We start from the raw sequence: 14,097 nt of genomic DNA on the forward strand, positions 1-14,097 counted from the left end.
TCAAAGAACCAAACAGATACAATGAGCACATGCAAAAAATGACGCACAGGAGCCAGAGGGAGTGAGACTGGGGTTCACTCCAGGTTCCAAAGGAGGGAAGGGAGGAAAGAGATGTCGTGGCAGTGACAGCCAGCCGTACCCGGGGGAGGACCAACAACAGGCCCTGCTGCAGGTGACAAATCCAGGACACTGTGGGCAGAGGAGTCTGAGCTGGTGACAAACGCATGCTTTGGAGACTCAGAGTGGAAACATTTTCTTCCAGTATCACATCTTCCCAGGGGATCCCAGGCCACCCTGCAGGCTGAAAAGAGGAGCGCCCAGTCCCCCTGCCCCCCTGCAGCTCAGATTCAGCACCCCTGAATGTATCAGCAGGGGTGTCAGTCTCAGGACACAGTGCTCCCATGGGCCGCCCTGTCTTCTGTCACAGAGGGCAGATGGACCGAAAGAGCCCGCATCTGTCTCCTTCTCTCTCTTTCCTGTTTTTTGTGGCAAGGTCTCCCTTTGTAGCCCAGGCTGGCCTTGAAATCACTTTGATCCCCTTCCCTCCACCTCTTGAGAGCCTGAATGACAGATGTGCACCACCGTGCCTGGCTGGCGCTCACATCTTATACCTCTAGCAGCCACTGTACCACATGAGGACCTGGTCCACAGTGGTTACCAGGATGTACTGTAAAAAACCGAACATCCTTGAAAAGAGCCTGAAACCTGAGATGAGCAAGAAATAGCCAAATGTGGGGCTGGAGATTTAGCTCAGCGGCATAAGTGCCTGCCTTGCAAGCAGGCGGTCGTGAGTTCAATCCCCGGTACCGATAAAAAGGAAAAAGGCCAAAAAAAAAAAAGAGAAATAGCCAAATGCCCACCCCTGCCTGACTCTCCCAGGTGCTGCCAATTGCCTATGTCATGGGACTGGGCCGAGCAGGGTGCCCTCCACCTCGGAGTGGCCAAGGCTACAGGGTGGAGTCCATGAGGGCATGGCCATTCTCGGGAAGCTCCAGGCGTGTGCTGGCCCCGGTGCGGATGGAGGCCCGGGCCCGGGCGGCCTCCCGGGCCGAGCGGCGCAGGCACAGGCAGCAGAGCAGGCGGCGGAAGGTGCGGCGCATCTCGGCGTCCCGACAGGAGTACACGGCAGCGTTGACCAGTGAGTTGGATTCAGCCAACAGCAAGAAGTACTTCTCCACGGCCAGGACGTTGCAGGACTTGCAGTCCAGGCCGTCCAGGAGCAGCACCACCTGGCCTGGTGTCCAGCAGACCACGAAGGCCCCTGGAGGAGGGAGGCAGCGGTGAGCAGGGGCCAGCAGGCCGAGGTGGTCCGGGAGCCCCGCAATGGGCAGTGGCTGCCATCCCTGCTGCCCCCAGTGAGGTAGGCAGAACCTCTAGGGGGGCAGAGCTTTCTTACTGCTACGGGGTGGCAGGGCCCCTGCTGCTTCACTGTGGAGATTTGTCAGCACGGAAGGAATGGTTACTGTGGGAGGTTGGGTACCTGGGGGACAGGGATCATTAGTGACAGTCCCTCCCTGTTCTGGGGCAACAGGGTGTCCTCATCCCGTTCCTTCTACATCCTGGTAGCCAGGGACACCACAGTACTCCCTGCCAGAAACTCTTAGGAGCTAGGCGCACCCCTGTAATCTCAGCTGAGAGGGAGGCTGAGACAGGAGGACCACAAGTTTGAGGCCAGTGTGAGCAACTTAGTGAGACTTCATCTCAAATTAAAAAAAGAAAAGAAAAAAAAAGCTGGGCACGGTTGTACATTCTCATAATTCCAACTACCTAGGAGGCCGAGACAGGAACTTTGCAAATTTGAGGCCAACATGGGCAATTCAGTGAGACCCTGTCTCAAAATAGAAAACCTGTAATCTCAGCACTCTGGGAGGCTGAGGCAGGGGGACTGCATGCTCAAGCCAAGCCTGGCCTACTTAGAGAGATCCTGTTTCAAAGAAAATAAGGAGTGGTGGCACACGTGTAGTCACAGCACTCTGGAGACTGAGGTAGGAGGTATTTCATGAGTTTGAGGTTAGTCTAGGTTATGTAGTAAGTTCAAGACTACCCTAAACTACATAGTGAGGCCTTGTCTCAAAAAACAACTATAAAAAAAACCAAAACCAAAACCAAAGCTGAAAATAGTTGAATGTGGTGGAATATACCCATCATACTTGAGTACTGGGGAGGCTGAGGCTGGAGGACCATCCTGAGTTCAAGGCCAATCTGGGCTACACAGTGAGCTCAAGGTCAGCCTGAACTGCATTACCGACACCTTGTCTCTAAATATATAAATAAAAAATAAATAAGCAAACAAATAAAAAGAACTGGTGATATAGCTCAGTCCCAAGCTGCAAAGCTTTGTCACCAGTACTGCAAGACATGAAATACAAAAAGGGAACCGGGAGTGGGAATATAGCTGGGAATATAGCTCAAGGGAAATGAAAGCTCCCCTGGGCTTAATCCTCAGTATCAAAAAGTTAAAAAAGGTTCAAGGCCAGTCTGAACTGCATACTGAAACTCTGTCTCAAAAAGATACCTCCCTCAAAACAAAACAAAAAAAATGCTGGGTGCAGCTCAGTTCAGCTCAGAGCATTCCTGTATTCAGTGCTGCAAAACCAACGCAACACAATGCAACACCTTGTGACCTTCAAGGCCTGTCCAACCGTCAGCTCCAGGCTACCACACAGCCCCGTTTCCTCCTTGGAGATTCAGGCCCAGCCTGGCCTCGGGGTGTCCACTCTGCCCCCTCTGCTTGGGACGCTTCCTCCTCTCCATGGGGCTGGTCACCCTGCCCTTCCTGCTGTGCCAATGACCCTTTGTCCCACTCACTGATCCCAGAGCACCTGGAGGTCCCTGTGACCTGGGCAGATGAGTGTCCTGCTTACCCAAGATGATGACCACGGTCTTGACCAGGCTAAGAGTGGTCTCCCGGTAGCGGGGGTGGCAGCTGACATGCTCAGCCATGCGCTGCACTCGTCTCCGCACATAGAAGAAGATGCGGGTATAGACAGCAACCATGAGTAGGAAGACCAGCAGGCTGGACAGGGCCCACACGGCCAGATAGGAGCGGCTGAGCAGGGGCGCCATGCGTGAGCAGCGGTCCAGGGAGCACAGGCAGTGCCAGGAGTGGGCAGGCAGCAGCCCCAGCCCCAGGGCAGCTGCCCACACACCGGTGATGAGCAAGACCACCCGACCGTGGGGCAGGCGGCTGTGTAGCTGCACGGCCATCACACTTCGGTGCCGCTCAACTGCAATGGCCAGCAGGGTGGCCACGGATGCTGTCAGGCTGGTGTCTAGCAGACCCTGCCGCAGGAACCAGCCCCGCAGGGACAGCCGGGCCGTGCGCGGGCCGGTGTGGAACATGAGGAAGAGGTAGGCCACGCCGGCGAAGAGGTCCGCTGCGGCCAGGTTGCCCAGCAGGTAGTAGATGGGCTGGTGGAAGCGGCGGTTGGAGGCAATGGCTGTGATGACCAGCAGGTTAGTCAGAAGGACAAGCACGCTGACAGTCAGCCCCAGGGCCACCACGACCACATCCTTGGGGCGCCAGTGGGAGCTGAGCTCCTTGCCGCTGTTGTTATAGAAGAAGCCAATGGTCTCGTTGTAGTGGCACTGTCCCATGGTGGCAGTCTGGGGACGCGGGAGAAAGAGAGGTCATGGTGCAGGCGGCCCCTTGAAGGACACAGGGTTGCAGGGGGACAGGGAGAGCCCGGGCTGCAGAGCCTCACGGCTCTGAATGAGGTGGGGACAACGGTGACCTAGAAAAAGCAAGTTTACGGGGCGTGGGTGTGGGGAGCTGCTGCTCTTATCTGTTAAGGAGACTTATGAATGAGCTCTCAGATCAATGGCTCCGTTTAGCTTTTAGCCTGGAGAACCTAAACCAAACGTGTCCGCGGTCCCACTCTGGCCTCCCCGACGCCCCAATCGCTGGGCACTTGCGGCTGGGGAGATCTGGTCCTGCAAGGAGCAGAGCCCGGTGGCCAAGTGCGCACGCGAGCCCTCGGGGGCGGTGGGCGCAGGGCCGGACCAGGGAGCCCGAGGTGCCTGGCGGTCTCGGGGACAAAGAGGGCGGCGGGAGAGAGGGGGATGGCAGGGCCTCCGGACGCCCGATGGGGAGGGGCCGGGAGCAGGAGGGGGCGCGGCCGCTGCTGGGCTCCGCGCCGCGGCGCTAGCCTTACCTGGGCCACCTGTCAGGCCGCAGGCCAGGCGGGCTCGCGGGGCTTTGCGGCGGGCCAGAGGGCCATGGCCCAGCAACCTCGCCGTAGGGGCTGGCTACGTTCAGGGGTGCCGAGCCCGCGCCCGAGAGGTGGGGCGGGGCCACAACGCCCCGCCCATTAGTCCCGCCCCCGCCCATGGAAGAACCAATGATCTCGTCCTGCGGAGAAGCCCCGCCCCTAGAGTCCCCGCCCCAGAGGGAGCCGGGATGCCCCGCCCGCTGGGAGTCTCCCAGCCCATGCACCTGAAGCCCCGCCCTTGCCCCGCCCCCCGGGGCAGTCCCCGCGCCTAGCCGCGTAGGAGGGAGGAGGTGGGATCGCAGGCGTCCCCGGGCCCCATTTCCTCCTACCCCTTCCTCGGTTAGCTCCTCTTCACTTCCGGCTTGGACCCTCACCCCAGTCTGGGTTCGCCTCAGGTGCACACGGCCTTGGTCTTTCGGGGCTGAGTCCTCGGCGAGGCCACCCGAGGATCTCCACCGAGACCCCGGCCGGCCCGCAGTGTCCCCGGATCCGCGCAGCCCCGGCCCCACCCCCTCTCGCCCGCCTAATCGGCTGCTGAGCTGCAAGCCACCCGGGCGAGATCTGGCTGCCTCGGCCTCGTGACCCCGGCCTCCACCCTGGGTGAGCGAACGGCTCCCACACGCGTGGCACACAGCCCCATTGTGCAGCTATCTGCGCCTGGTTACATCGGTGATTACACAGGACCAGATAGGGACACGCAGTCCCTGACTGGGTGACTCAGCTTCGTGTCCAGGCCCTACCCTACCCGCCTGCCGGCTTTCAGGGTGCCTGTGTCAGAAGGGGACCTTGGTTTCCCAAGTGGATAAAAGTGGGGTGAGGGGTGCTGCTCTGGCGAATGGCCTCTTCCCTGTCACCCTCCCCTGGCTAGGACAGACACATGAGGATATGCAAGACAGTTTATTCAGGAATCACCCGCCCTGGGCACCAGCAGGAAGTGAGGTCTGGGTTGCCCATGTTCTCCTCCATTTGGTCAGTTGGGCTCAGCGAGGGGGCAGGGGTACGATGATCACTACTGACCTAGCAAGAGGCTTCCATGTCCCCGAGTCTGAGACCTGAGTAGACCCCAAAGATCTCGTGACGTGCGAGGACCCTGAGTATGACCCCAAGTGACCTCTGACCCCAAGTGGCTCTGCTACTTGAAACTGAGAGTCTAGTGGCAAGTTACTGGGACACTGAAATTGCCCCTAAAAGTGCTTTAGGCTTCTCCAGGCTGTGCAGTCTTTCATTGAGCTTCTGCCTTCGCCTGATGTTGGAAAGCTGCCCGGAGGAGAGGGCCCTGGGTCCATCCTCCCAGTCCTGGAGTGGTCAGAGGTGGTCCTCAGCCTCCTCAGGCTGGGGGTCTGGGCAGCAGGGGGCCCTGGGCACAGCCTTGCTGTCCAGTTTGGAGAGCAGCCGGGCTGTCTCCTGGGTGATCTCGAAATGCTTGGGGATCGGGGTGCGGCGCAGAGGGCTGCCCTCGCGGGAGGTGGCAGCACGCAGACTCCCCCCGGGCATTGCAGGGATGGGAGCCTCCTCACACAGCTTGGAAGCCACCAGGGCCAAGCCTGAGAGCTGCTGGGTGACAGGCCGCACCCCACCACGGGGATACTTCACTGGCTGGCGGCTGAAGTGACCACGGGACTGTGTCCCCAGGAGCAAGTCCTCGGGGCCTTGGCTGGGTACTGTGGGGTGAGAAAGCTGAGTATCCTGAGCCATCCCAGGGCAGGGCACCTCCCAGACTCCTGACTGTACCCCAACGCACCTTCCCCTCCTCCGTCTCTGGGGCCTTCAGTCTCTTCTTCCCTTTTGTCCCTCTGCATAGCAGCAGTCTGCAAGGAGAAGCTCAATGGTGAGACCTTCACAGGGAAATCTCAGGGCCTCGAGCCACCTAGAGACCCACGCCTTTGCTCCTGGACACACGGAAGTCCCTTGCAGTTTAACCTCTGAGGGTAAACAAATCCCTGACAAGTACATTGGTGGCTCAAGCCTGTCATCCTGGCGTTCTGAGAGGCCGAGGCCAGAGGATTGCAAGTTCCAGCTCAGTCTAAGCAACTTAGCATACTGAGTTTCAAAAAGAAAATATTCAACTGTCCTTTTCCTATCACCATGGTGACCCTCGTGGCCACCTCTTATCCTAGCCTTTCCACCCTCCATTGTAACTCATCCTTGGCACCTCGGAACACCCTACATAACTGATCTGTGTTGTCTGTTTCTTGGTACCAGGGATCGAACTCATGACCTAGCACTCGTCAAGCAGGTGCTTGTGCCACTGAGCTAAACCCCTGGCCCGTGAATGGTGTCTTCCCTCCCTCCCTCCCTCCCTCTCTCTCTTCTTCCTTCCCTTCCTGCCTGCCGCCTGCGGGGTATTATTGCCTTCCCCAAGCTGGTCTTGAATTGCTGACTCATGTGATCTTCCTATCTCAGCCTACTGGACCCTGGGGTCACAGGCACACATTGCTGTCCCTAGCTTGTATTATTTGTTTTGTCTAGGACAGGCAAGCGAGAGTTTAATAAATGTCCTGCCAGGGAATCGCCCATACCAGACCACTGTCCTGGTTCTTGTGCCACTGTCCTGGTTCTTGCTCCGTTATTCCCACCTCTCCCTCCTCAAACAGGTAGGGAAGGGAAGGGTGGCAGCAATCTGCAAAGGGAAGGAGCTGGAGCCCTGCCCACATCCAGAAGCCCAGCAGGCACTTACCTCGGGGGGTGTGGCCTCGGCAAGGGTGGCCTCTGGGAGCATAGTCTCGGAGTGCTTCTCTGGGGTGCTCTGGCTCTTGGCGTCCTGTCCCAGGTCTTTGGTCTGGGCTGGGGGTTGGGGGGCCAGTGTAGGAACAGGGGGACCGGGCAGGGTGCTGGTTATGAGAGGCCCGGGGGCTGGGCTGGGGTCCTGGGGCAGGACCTCGGCTGCTGTGGGGAGCTCATCCATCCCGAAGATCTGCTCATAGTGCTCGATGAGGAACTCGACAAGCTGGGCTTGATGCCCAGAGTCTAGCAGGCAGGCGACAGGGCTGGCACCAGGGGCCCGCAGGCCATCTGGTGGCCGCAGCAGCGTCGGGCCGAACACGATTCCCAAATTATTGGCAGACATCTTGTTCTCCTCAAACTGCGTGGCCACCCTGGGGACAGTGTGAGAGGGCTCAGGGGTGGGGTGCAAGGTCATTGGGCCAGGGTTGGGAGGGGGACCTGCGGGGTAGCCCAGGTGACCCGTTCTTGACATGGGTCTGGCCACCCTTTAAGGCCAGCAGACAGAGGTCCAGAGTTGGCTCCAGGCCACGGCACTAGGGTTTGGGGTCTGGATCCAAAGTTACAGATTGGAAGATAGATTAGAGGTCAGTGGTCAGAAGTGAGTGTCAGCCATAGAGGGCAGCAGTGGCATGTCCAGGGGAGAGGGTCCCCTTTGAAGGCTTAGGGACCCGTGCGTACCTGAACAGATGGGCCACCAGGTGCCGCAGGGTGTTGTAGTTAGAGTCGGGCAGCTGTGCCAAGAGCGTCTTCAGAGATCGGATTACCTCAGGGCTGGGGCTGGCAGTCCCCGGGTCGTCCCTGGGGTCTGCATGCAAGGTCTTAGCCAGAGAGATGAATGCATCGTAGAAGTGGAAGGGAACCACGGGGTCGGTGAGCTGGGGGTGGAGGGGGTCGGGAATACAAGTGTGGGCAGGTGCCCAGGTCCCAAAACCGAAGTCCTGTGCCCCAGCCCTCCCACCCGGGGCACCCACCTCCTGCAGAAACCGCTTAAGGACCCCTGTGACGTCGTGAGGTGAGTTTCCTGACAGCTCCACCAGCGCACGGCCATTTTCGAAGGCCTGGCACAGCCGTTCTACTCGGATTCGGGACCCGCTGACCCGGTAAATGCCCTGCAGGCCGAGGGTGGAAAGGGCTCTGGGCTTGTGATCTGGCTGCTCCCCAGGGTGGCTCACTTGCAGGGACAGTGGAGGCTCAAGGCGGCACCTGTACACCCAAGGCGCGGAGCTCTATCTCGGCTGTGCACCTGGTCACCACAAAGGGCACCTCCTCCGGGAAGTCCCTGGGGAGCTGTAGGAAGTTGACACCAAAGAGGGGCGTCCGGCCTTGGAGCCGCCGGTGTCCGCAGAGGATCAGCAGGGTCTCCAGACAGCGCTTGTGGCAGGTCAGAAAGCACTGGGTGGGGGAATAGGTCACAGGGTCATGAGGTTAGGGGTCAGACAGGGGTGGGTCCTGGGGGCAAGGAGGGTGCAAGGATCTTAGGAACTGGGCAGATCAGCAGGCCGCACCTCCTCACACTCCGTCCCGCTGACCATGAAGGCATCACACTCTCGGCACTTGGCTGGGCCCCGCAGGCGCCGCAGCCGGTGGGTCTGGGCTGCGATGGACAGCGTCCACTTCCGGAAGGGGCTGCCCAACCCGTTCTCCAGCCCGTCGCCCAGGTCTGCAGGGACACAGGGTCAGGGGTGCCCGGCCCACCTCCCTGCCTCCCTGCCCTACCTGCCGCCAGCCTCACCGGGGTCTCGCTCCTCGAAGTCATCTGAGGACTCGGTGCCGGTGGACGCCACCTTCATCAGCCGCCGTGTGACAGAACCTGGGTCAGAGGGCCACAGGGGTTGGGGCAGGTCCCAGGGCTCACGGGGAGGTGCCGTGATCCCTTGGAGGAAGGGGTCAGAGGTTAGGAGGAGTCAGAGAGGTTAGAGGGTAAGGGCAGGAGAATGGGTCAGGGGTGGGGGCTACAGGTCAGGACACAGGATGGTCAGCATATGGACTAGAGCCCCAAGCAAGGTTGAGAGGGTGCTTAGGCCAGGCCTGTCTTACCCGGGCTGGAAGTTGGGGAGTCCAGGGACCGAGACTCACTGCCGCCGCCCACACTATCGGCATCGCTGCCCAGAGGGGGCCCCAGAGTCCCTGATGGGGGGGATGGGTCAGGAAGGAGGACCTTGGCCTGCGCTACGCCCCCCAGCTGCCTGCAGTCACCTGGCCAGCTGGTGCCCACGTCATCCCAAGCGCCTGGCTCCGCGGAGCTCTCCTCCAGCCGTTGAGGCAGTGGTCCCGAGAGCTTCTTTCTGGGGTCCAGAGGGAAACTGTGGGGCGAGGATGATGAGGTTCCCATCCCAGGAAACTGAACAGGTCCCAACTCAAAGGCTTGGGTACCAATGCCCATGAATGTGGTAGTCCCAAAGTTCTGACCCTCCTAGCACTGGGACGCCCCCAAAGAATGGTCCCTGAGAGTCGTGTGGACTAAACTCCTTTGAGGCTCTGAGTTCTAGGCTCACAATACCAACAGCCTGCCACCGACCCGAGCTCGCTCCCCATGGGGCACCGGGGCGCACCTGTGTCCCGCTGGCGCAAACTCCTGGAAGGAGAAGGCGGGTGGTGGAGGTGGCGGAGCCTCGGGCTGCAGGTTCCGCACGAACTCCTGGTAGCGCTGGCCCGGCTCGAAAGGTGCGCAGCACTCGGCCAGGGCGGCAAAGGAGCGGGGGCCCCGTTCTGCTTGTTTCCTGTGCAGCCCAAAGAGGACCAGGGTCACCTGAGGGAGACAGACAGTCACCGGGCAGGGCCTCACTGGGACAGGAGCCAGCCAGGGCAGGGCATGGGGCTGAGCCATAGCCAGATCAGGGCGGGGCCTGGACCTGGGGGAGGAGCCAGTCTGGGGCTTAGGGAGGAGCCAAGTGGGGGCGGAGCCAGCTTGGGGCAGGACCTGGGGAGGAACCATAGTAAAGGTAGAGCCTGGACCTGGGGGCAAAGCCAGCTCGGGTGACACCTAGATGGAGGGAGTCAGGGCAGGGCCTAGGGAGGAGCCAAGTGGGGGCGGAGCCTAAACATGGGGGCGGGGCCTGATGCTTAGAAGCCTTGGGGCAGGGCTTGGGGGCGGGACCAGTGACAGGGTGGCTACTTAAAGGGCTAGGGAGGCCTCTGTCCAGGGTGACTTCCTGGCTGCTGGGTGAATCAGGGTGGGGCCTGGGGTTCTAGGGGGCTGAGGGCCAGGGTCGCACCCGTCTCAGCACTTCGTCGCCCTGCAGCACCAGTTTGCGCACGTGCGACACAATACGCTGCTTGGCGGCCTCCAGGTCCTGCTGTCGCGCGTTGGCCTCCCTGACGCAGGCCTGGTACAGAGCCTCGGCCTCCTGCACCTGGGGAGATCCAGGCCAGGAGAAGAGGATGAGGGGGCAGGCAGAGGACATGATGCAAACGCTAGGGGACACGGCTAAGGGTCCCCACCTTGGCCTGAGCCTCCTCTCGTGAGCGCCGTCTCCGCTCCTGCTGCTTGCTGGGCCCGGGGGACGCCTGGGGGCCTGGGTCCTCGGGAGACCCCTGCAAGCGCGTCCGTAAATCCTCGCAGCGCTGCGTGTACTGCAGCTGGGCCCGCCTTAGTGCCTGCAGCGCCTCGTTCTGGGGGTCAGAGGGCGTCAGCACCCGGCATCTCCTCCCCTGGTGCGGGGGCCGCCACCTATGCAGGACCTCACCATCCGCTTCTGCTCCTTTAGCCATTGCTCCTTGAATTCTTTCCTCCACTTCTCCACCTCCGTTCGCTTGGCAGCCAGGGGCTGGCAAAGGTAGGGAGCAGGTGGCGATGAGACCACCACAGGATAGGCGTCCTCAACCTGTCCTGGAGCCCTGGCACATTTCCCTGGAGATCCTTTCTGCTTTTTTGACAGTCTTGTTATGTAGTTCATGCTGACCTTGAAGTTGCTAAACTGCTCATCTTGGGTTTGAACTTGTGATCCCCCTGACTCAGCCTCCCAGGTGCTGGATTATAGGCATGCACTACATACCTGGCTTGGATCTTTTTTGTTGTTCTTTTTTTTTTTTTGAAACCAAGTCTCGGTATGTAGCCCAGTTTGGAGCTGAACTCAAAGGGCTCCTCCTGCTTCAGCTTCCCAGTGCTGGGATTACAGGTGGGTATCACCACACCCTATTCTTTTGTGGTGACAGAGGAGATCAGACTGGAGGCCTTGCACACTACCAGAGCTATGCCCTTTTTTGAGGCCCCGGGCTCCTCACCCAGGCCTGTTCTCTTGAATCCTGGTGTTCACACAAAAAGCCTCAGGGGTCACCCGAACCTTTCTGCAGGCCCCACATGCAACACCCACTCCCCTCTTCACAAACAAGACCCGGTTTTGCAACTGCACAGGAAGCCAGGTCTGAGTCTCTGCTGGGGAGCCTTGGGCAAGTCCCAGAGTGTCTCTGGGTCCTGGCTTCCTCATAAGCAAAACGGTGCTGACAGTGGCAACTTCCTCCTGGGGCTGCAGGCGTCCTTCCCCTCACCTGGTAGTAGTCTCTCTTCTGCTGGGCCAGGGTCTCAAGGGCTTGGGCTCCCAGGTTGTAGTCATGCTCCAGAAACAGTGTGTAGATGTACTGCAGCGGCATGTAGTTCTGTGGGGAGCAGGGTGCAGGGCACTGAGGGTCTGGGGGACGGCAGGGGGCCTGGGCGTCCTCCTCTGGGCAGTCCCTACCTGTTGATGGATGGATGTCTTGCCGGCTTCAGCCATCTTCATGATGCTCTTGGTGAACTCCAGCTCTGGAAAGGGAGGCACAGTGGACATCTGCTCGAGGGGGTTCGGACCCCACTGGGGCCTGGTGGGCAGAAGGGGCCTCACCGTAGTTAGCTCTCTTCTCCGTCCAGGCCAGCAGCTCCTTGGCATAGCGGCTCCACATCTTGGCATATTCCAGGGCAGCGTCCACACCTCCCTTGGTCCGGATGAGCCGCAGGTCCAGTTCCTCCCCTGGGTAGATGGGTGACCTCTGACCTTGCCCCATATGAGCTCCCTGAAACCTTCTTTGGGGACCACTGTCCTGCCTGCCTTTGTATAATCCTTACTCAGACTGGGATCTGTGGTGCTGTTGCCCCTGACAGTGCCCGGAGTGAATAGGCTCAGTGATGACTGGTGTCCCTCTCTGTCCCCAGCTTCTTGGCCTCAAAGCCCTCTCCCTACCTGTCAGGGGCGCAGGACCTTCTGAGGATGGACAGCTCCAGTGGCTGGCATCGCTGGTAGGGGACTGGAAGAAGACGGCATTCAGGGGCCTTTCCGTCAGGGGAGTGCCCCCACCTCTACCCAAGATCCCTGGCCCCCGTTCTCCCACACTCTGCTCACCACAGTGGCTGTGGTGACCTTGCCAGGCTCGGAGTTTTCGGTGAGTGTGGCATCCGAGGCCAACACCTCGAAGTTCCTGGAGTGGAAGTGTGAGGGTCTCAGCCCCACCCACTGTCCTGTCAGGGCCAGGCAGGTGGGGATGCTGGGACCCTGAGATGGTTTGGGAGACAGCCCTGATGTCTTCTGTGTGGCATTTGTTACATTTAAAGGTAACAGGTCCAGGATGCAACAAAACTCAAGGTTTTTTTTGTTGTTATTGGGGCTGGGAATCAAACTCAGGACCTTGCGATCGCTGTGCTGCTGAGCTACATACCCGGCCCTAATTCAGATTTTTTTTTTGTCTTTTTCCTTTTTATTGGTACCGGGGGATCAAACTCACGACTGCCTGCTTTCAAGGCAGGCGCTTATGCCGCTGAGCTAAATCCCCAGCCCCCCCCCCTTAATTCAGATGTTTTAAGGAGGGCTAAGTGCAAGCTTTAGGACCATTTTGAGGTTATATCTCAAACACCCCAGGTGCCACCTCGGACTTCCCAGGTTATTAGAAAAGTGAGTCCAGATGCTGCGGAGACAAGGTGTGTATATATGTGTGTTTCAGGCCACTGAAATGGGTAGGGTCTGGGCCAGGGTTTGGGGGATTCTGGCAGTGACCCGAGCTCAGACTCACACGTTCCCCAGGGAGATCTCGAGGTTGTCCAGGCTCCGGAAGATATCGCTGTATCTCTTCCTGCCCTCGGGAGCCGGGAGGTGCCCTAGGGAGGGCGTGATCATGGCCGACCCCGGACTGCCTGCCTCCTTCCCTCCCTCTGAACACCCTCCCCCCCGCCAGATCCGCCTCTGCACCGGGGTCGTTAGAGGGACGCGGTCCCGCAGAGCTGGGAGGCGGGCACGCGGGGAAGCGGGGACGGATAGGGCGGGCCGGCAGCGGGATCGCACACGGCAGAGCAAAGGAGCAGATGCTCACGCGGGCAAGCGCGCGGGCGCAATGCAGCTCCGGCCGCCCCCAGGAGTGAGGCAGCCGTGACAATCAACCTCAGGGACTCGGGCCAGACAGACGGACACGCACGTGCGACACCGGGCACAGAGCCTATAGCGTAAACATAGGCAGGCAGCGGCCACGAGGCGAACTAGCGGAGACGCAGAGCAAATGGCACAAAGAGCGCCGGCTCCCAACCCTGCGCCGGGCCGCGGGGCTCGGGCTGAGGCCCCCGCTGTCACCACGGCGGCGACACCCTGCCCCCACGCGGGGACAAGAAGCAGAAGCGGTCGCTTCCCCTTCCTGGGCCCCCTCCCGGCGTCCGGAGTGCGCGCTTGGCCGGAGACCGGACGCCGCGGGCTGGGGAGCCGGGCCCCTTCCGATCCGGGGTCCGAAATGAGGTTCCCCGCGCACTCCCATGCAGGCGCGCACTTCCCATGCAGGCGCGCACTTCCCAGCTTTGGGACCAGAGCGGCAGGCGGGACTCCTCAGTTTAGGAAGTGGGGGATGGCATGGGCTCCCCGGGTCCCTGGCCTCAGACTCCCTACCTGGCTCCGGGGTGTCCATGGCCAGGCGCGGGGATCGCTCGGCGGGGGCGACCCGCACGGGACAGCTAGGGGCGCGCGGGGACCGCCCCGGCTTCCTGCCGCCGCTGCTGCCCCGCCTCGCCGGCCCCGCCCCGCCGGCCCCGCCCCGCAGCCCGGAAGCGCGCAGCCCAGTCACCCGTCTGCACCCCTGAAGTCCGCGGCCCCGGTGTCCGTCTCAGCCTCCCTTACTCCGCGACCTGCTGACCTCCTTGCCCCGAAGCCTGCTGGGTCCTGAACTTACGCCGACTTAACGGGGCCCTTGGTGAATCCGAGGCTCCCGGAGGGTG

The 14,097-nt window shown here is 60.7% G+C and overlaps 2 protein-coding genes across 5 annotated transcripts; both read right to left on the minus strand.

The window, feature by feature from the left end:
• Lpar2 (lysophosphatidic acid receptor 2) lies at window positions 1–4,939 on the minus strand. Of its 2 annotated transcripts, none has more exons than XM_013147552.2 (3): window positions 4,541–4,939; window positions 2,865–3,606; window positions 1–1,261 (listed from the first exon to the last, which is right to left on the minus strand). In XM_013147552.2, the coding sequence occupies exons 2-3, from the start codon at window positions 3,595–3,597 to the stop codon at window positions 948–950; spliced, it is 1,047 nt and encodes a 348-aa protein (XP_013003006.1). In that variant the 5' UTR covers window positions 3,598–3,606; window positions 4,541–4,939; the 3' UTR covers window positions 1–947. The 2 variants fall into 2 exon arrangements, with proteins under 2 accessions (XP_013003006.1, XP_003465174.1); XM_003465126.5 differs by lacking the exon at window positions 4,541–4,939 and adding an exon at window positions 4,155–4,312.
• A 154-nt stretch (window positions 4,940–5,093) lies between these two features.
• Window positions 5,094–13,950, minus strand: Gmip (GEM interacting protein). 3 transcript variants are annotated; one of them, XM_013147550.3, is made up of 21 exons: window positions 13,772–13,950; window positions 12,915–12,999; window positions 12,251–12,326; window positions 12,092–12,155; window positions 11,756–11,881; window positions 11,612–11,676; window positions 11,424–11,531; window positions 10,622–10,702; window positions 10,377–10,547; window positions 10,151–10,288; window positions 9,488–9,684; window positions 9,132–9,238; window positions 8,973–9,062; window positions 8,668–8,745; window positions 8,441–8,595; window positions 8,139–8,327; window positions 7,907–8,044; window positions 7,614–7,810; window positions 6,889–7,306; window positions 5,953–6,019; window positions 5,094–5,872 (listed from the first exon to the last, which is right to left on the minus strand). In XM_013147550.3, exons 1-21 carry the CDS (start codon window positions 13,788–13,790, stop codon window positions 5,517–5,519), a joined length of 2,925 nt encoding a protein of 974 aa, XP_013003004.2. In that variant the 5' UTR covers window positions 13,791–13,950; the 3' UTR covers window positions 5,094–5,516. The 3 variants fall into 3 exon arrangements, with proteins under 3 accessions (XP_013003004.2, XP_063084121.1, XP_063084122.1); XM_063228051.1 differs by having other exon boundaries at window positions 10,377–10,469; window positions 13,772–13,927; XM_063228052.1 differs by lacking the exons at window positions 12,251–12,326; window positions 12,915–12,999; window positions 13,772–13,950 and having other exon boundaries at window positions 11,977–12,101.
• Between the last annotated feature and the right edge of the window lie 147 nt (window positions 13,951–14,097).

This window comes from Cavia porcellus, unplaced genomic scaffold (assembly GCF_034190915.1).
Source record: "Cavia porcellus strain 051 isolate PalLab524CR breed Dunkin Hartley unplaced genomic scaffold, mCavPor4.1 scaffold_17, whole genome shotgun sequence".
Taxonomy (NCBI): Eukaryota; Metazoa; Chordata; class Mammalia; order Rodentia; family Caviidae; genus Cavia; species Cavia porcellus.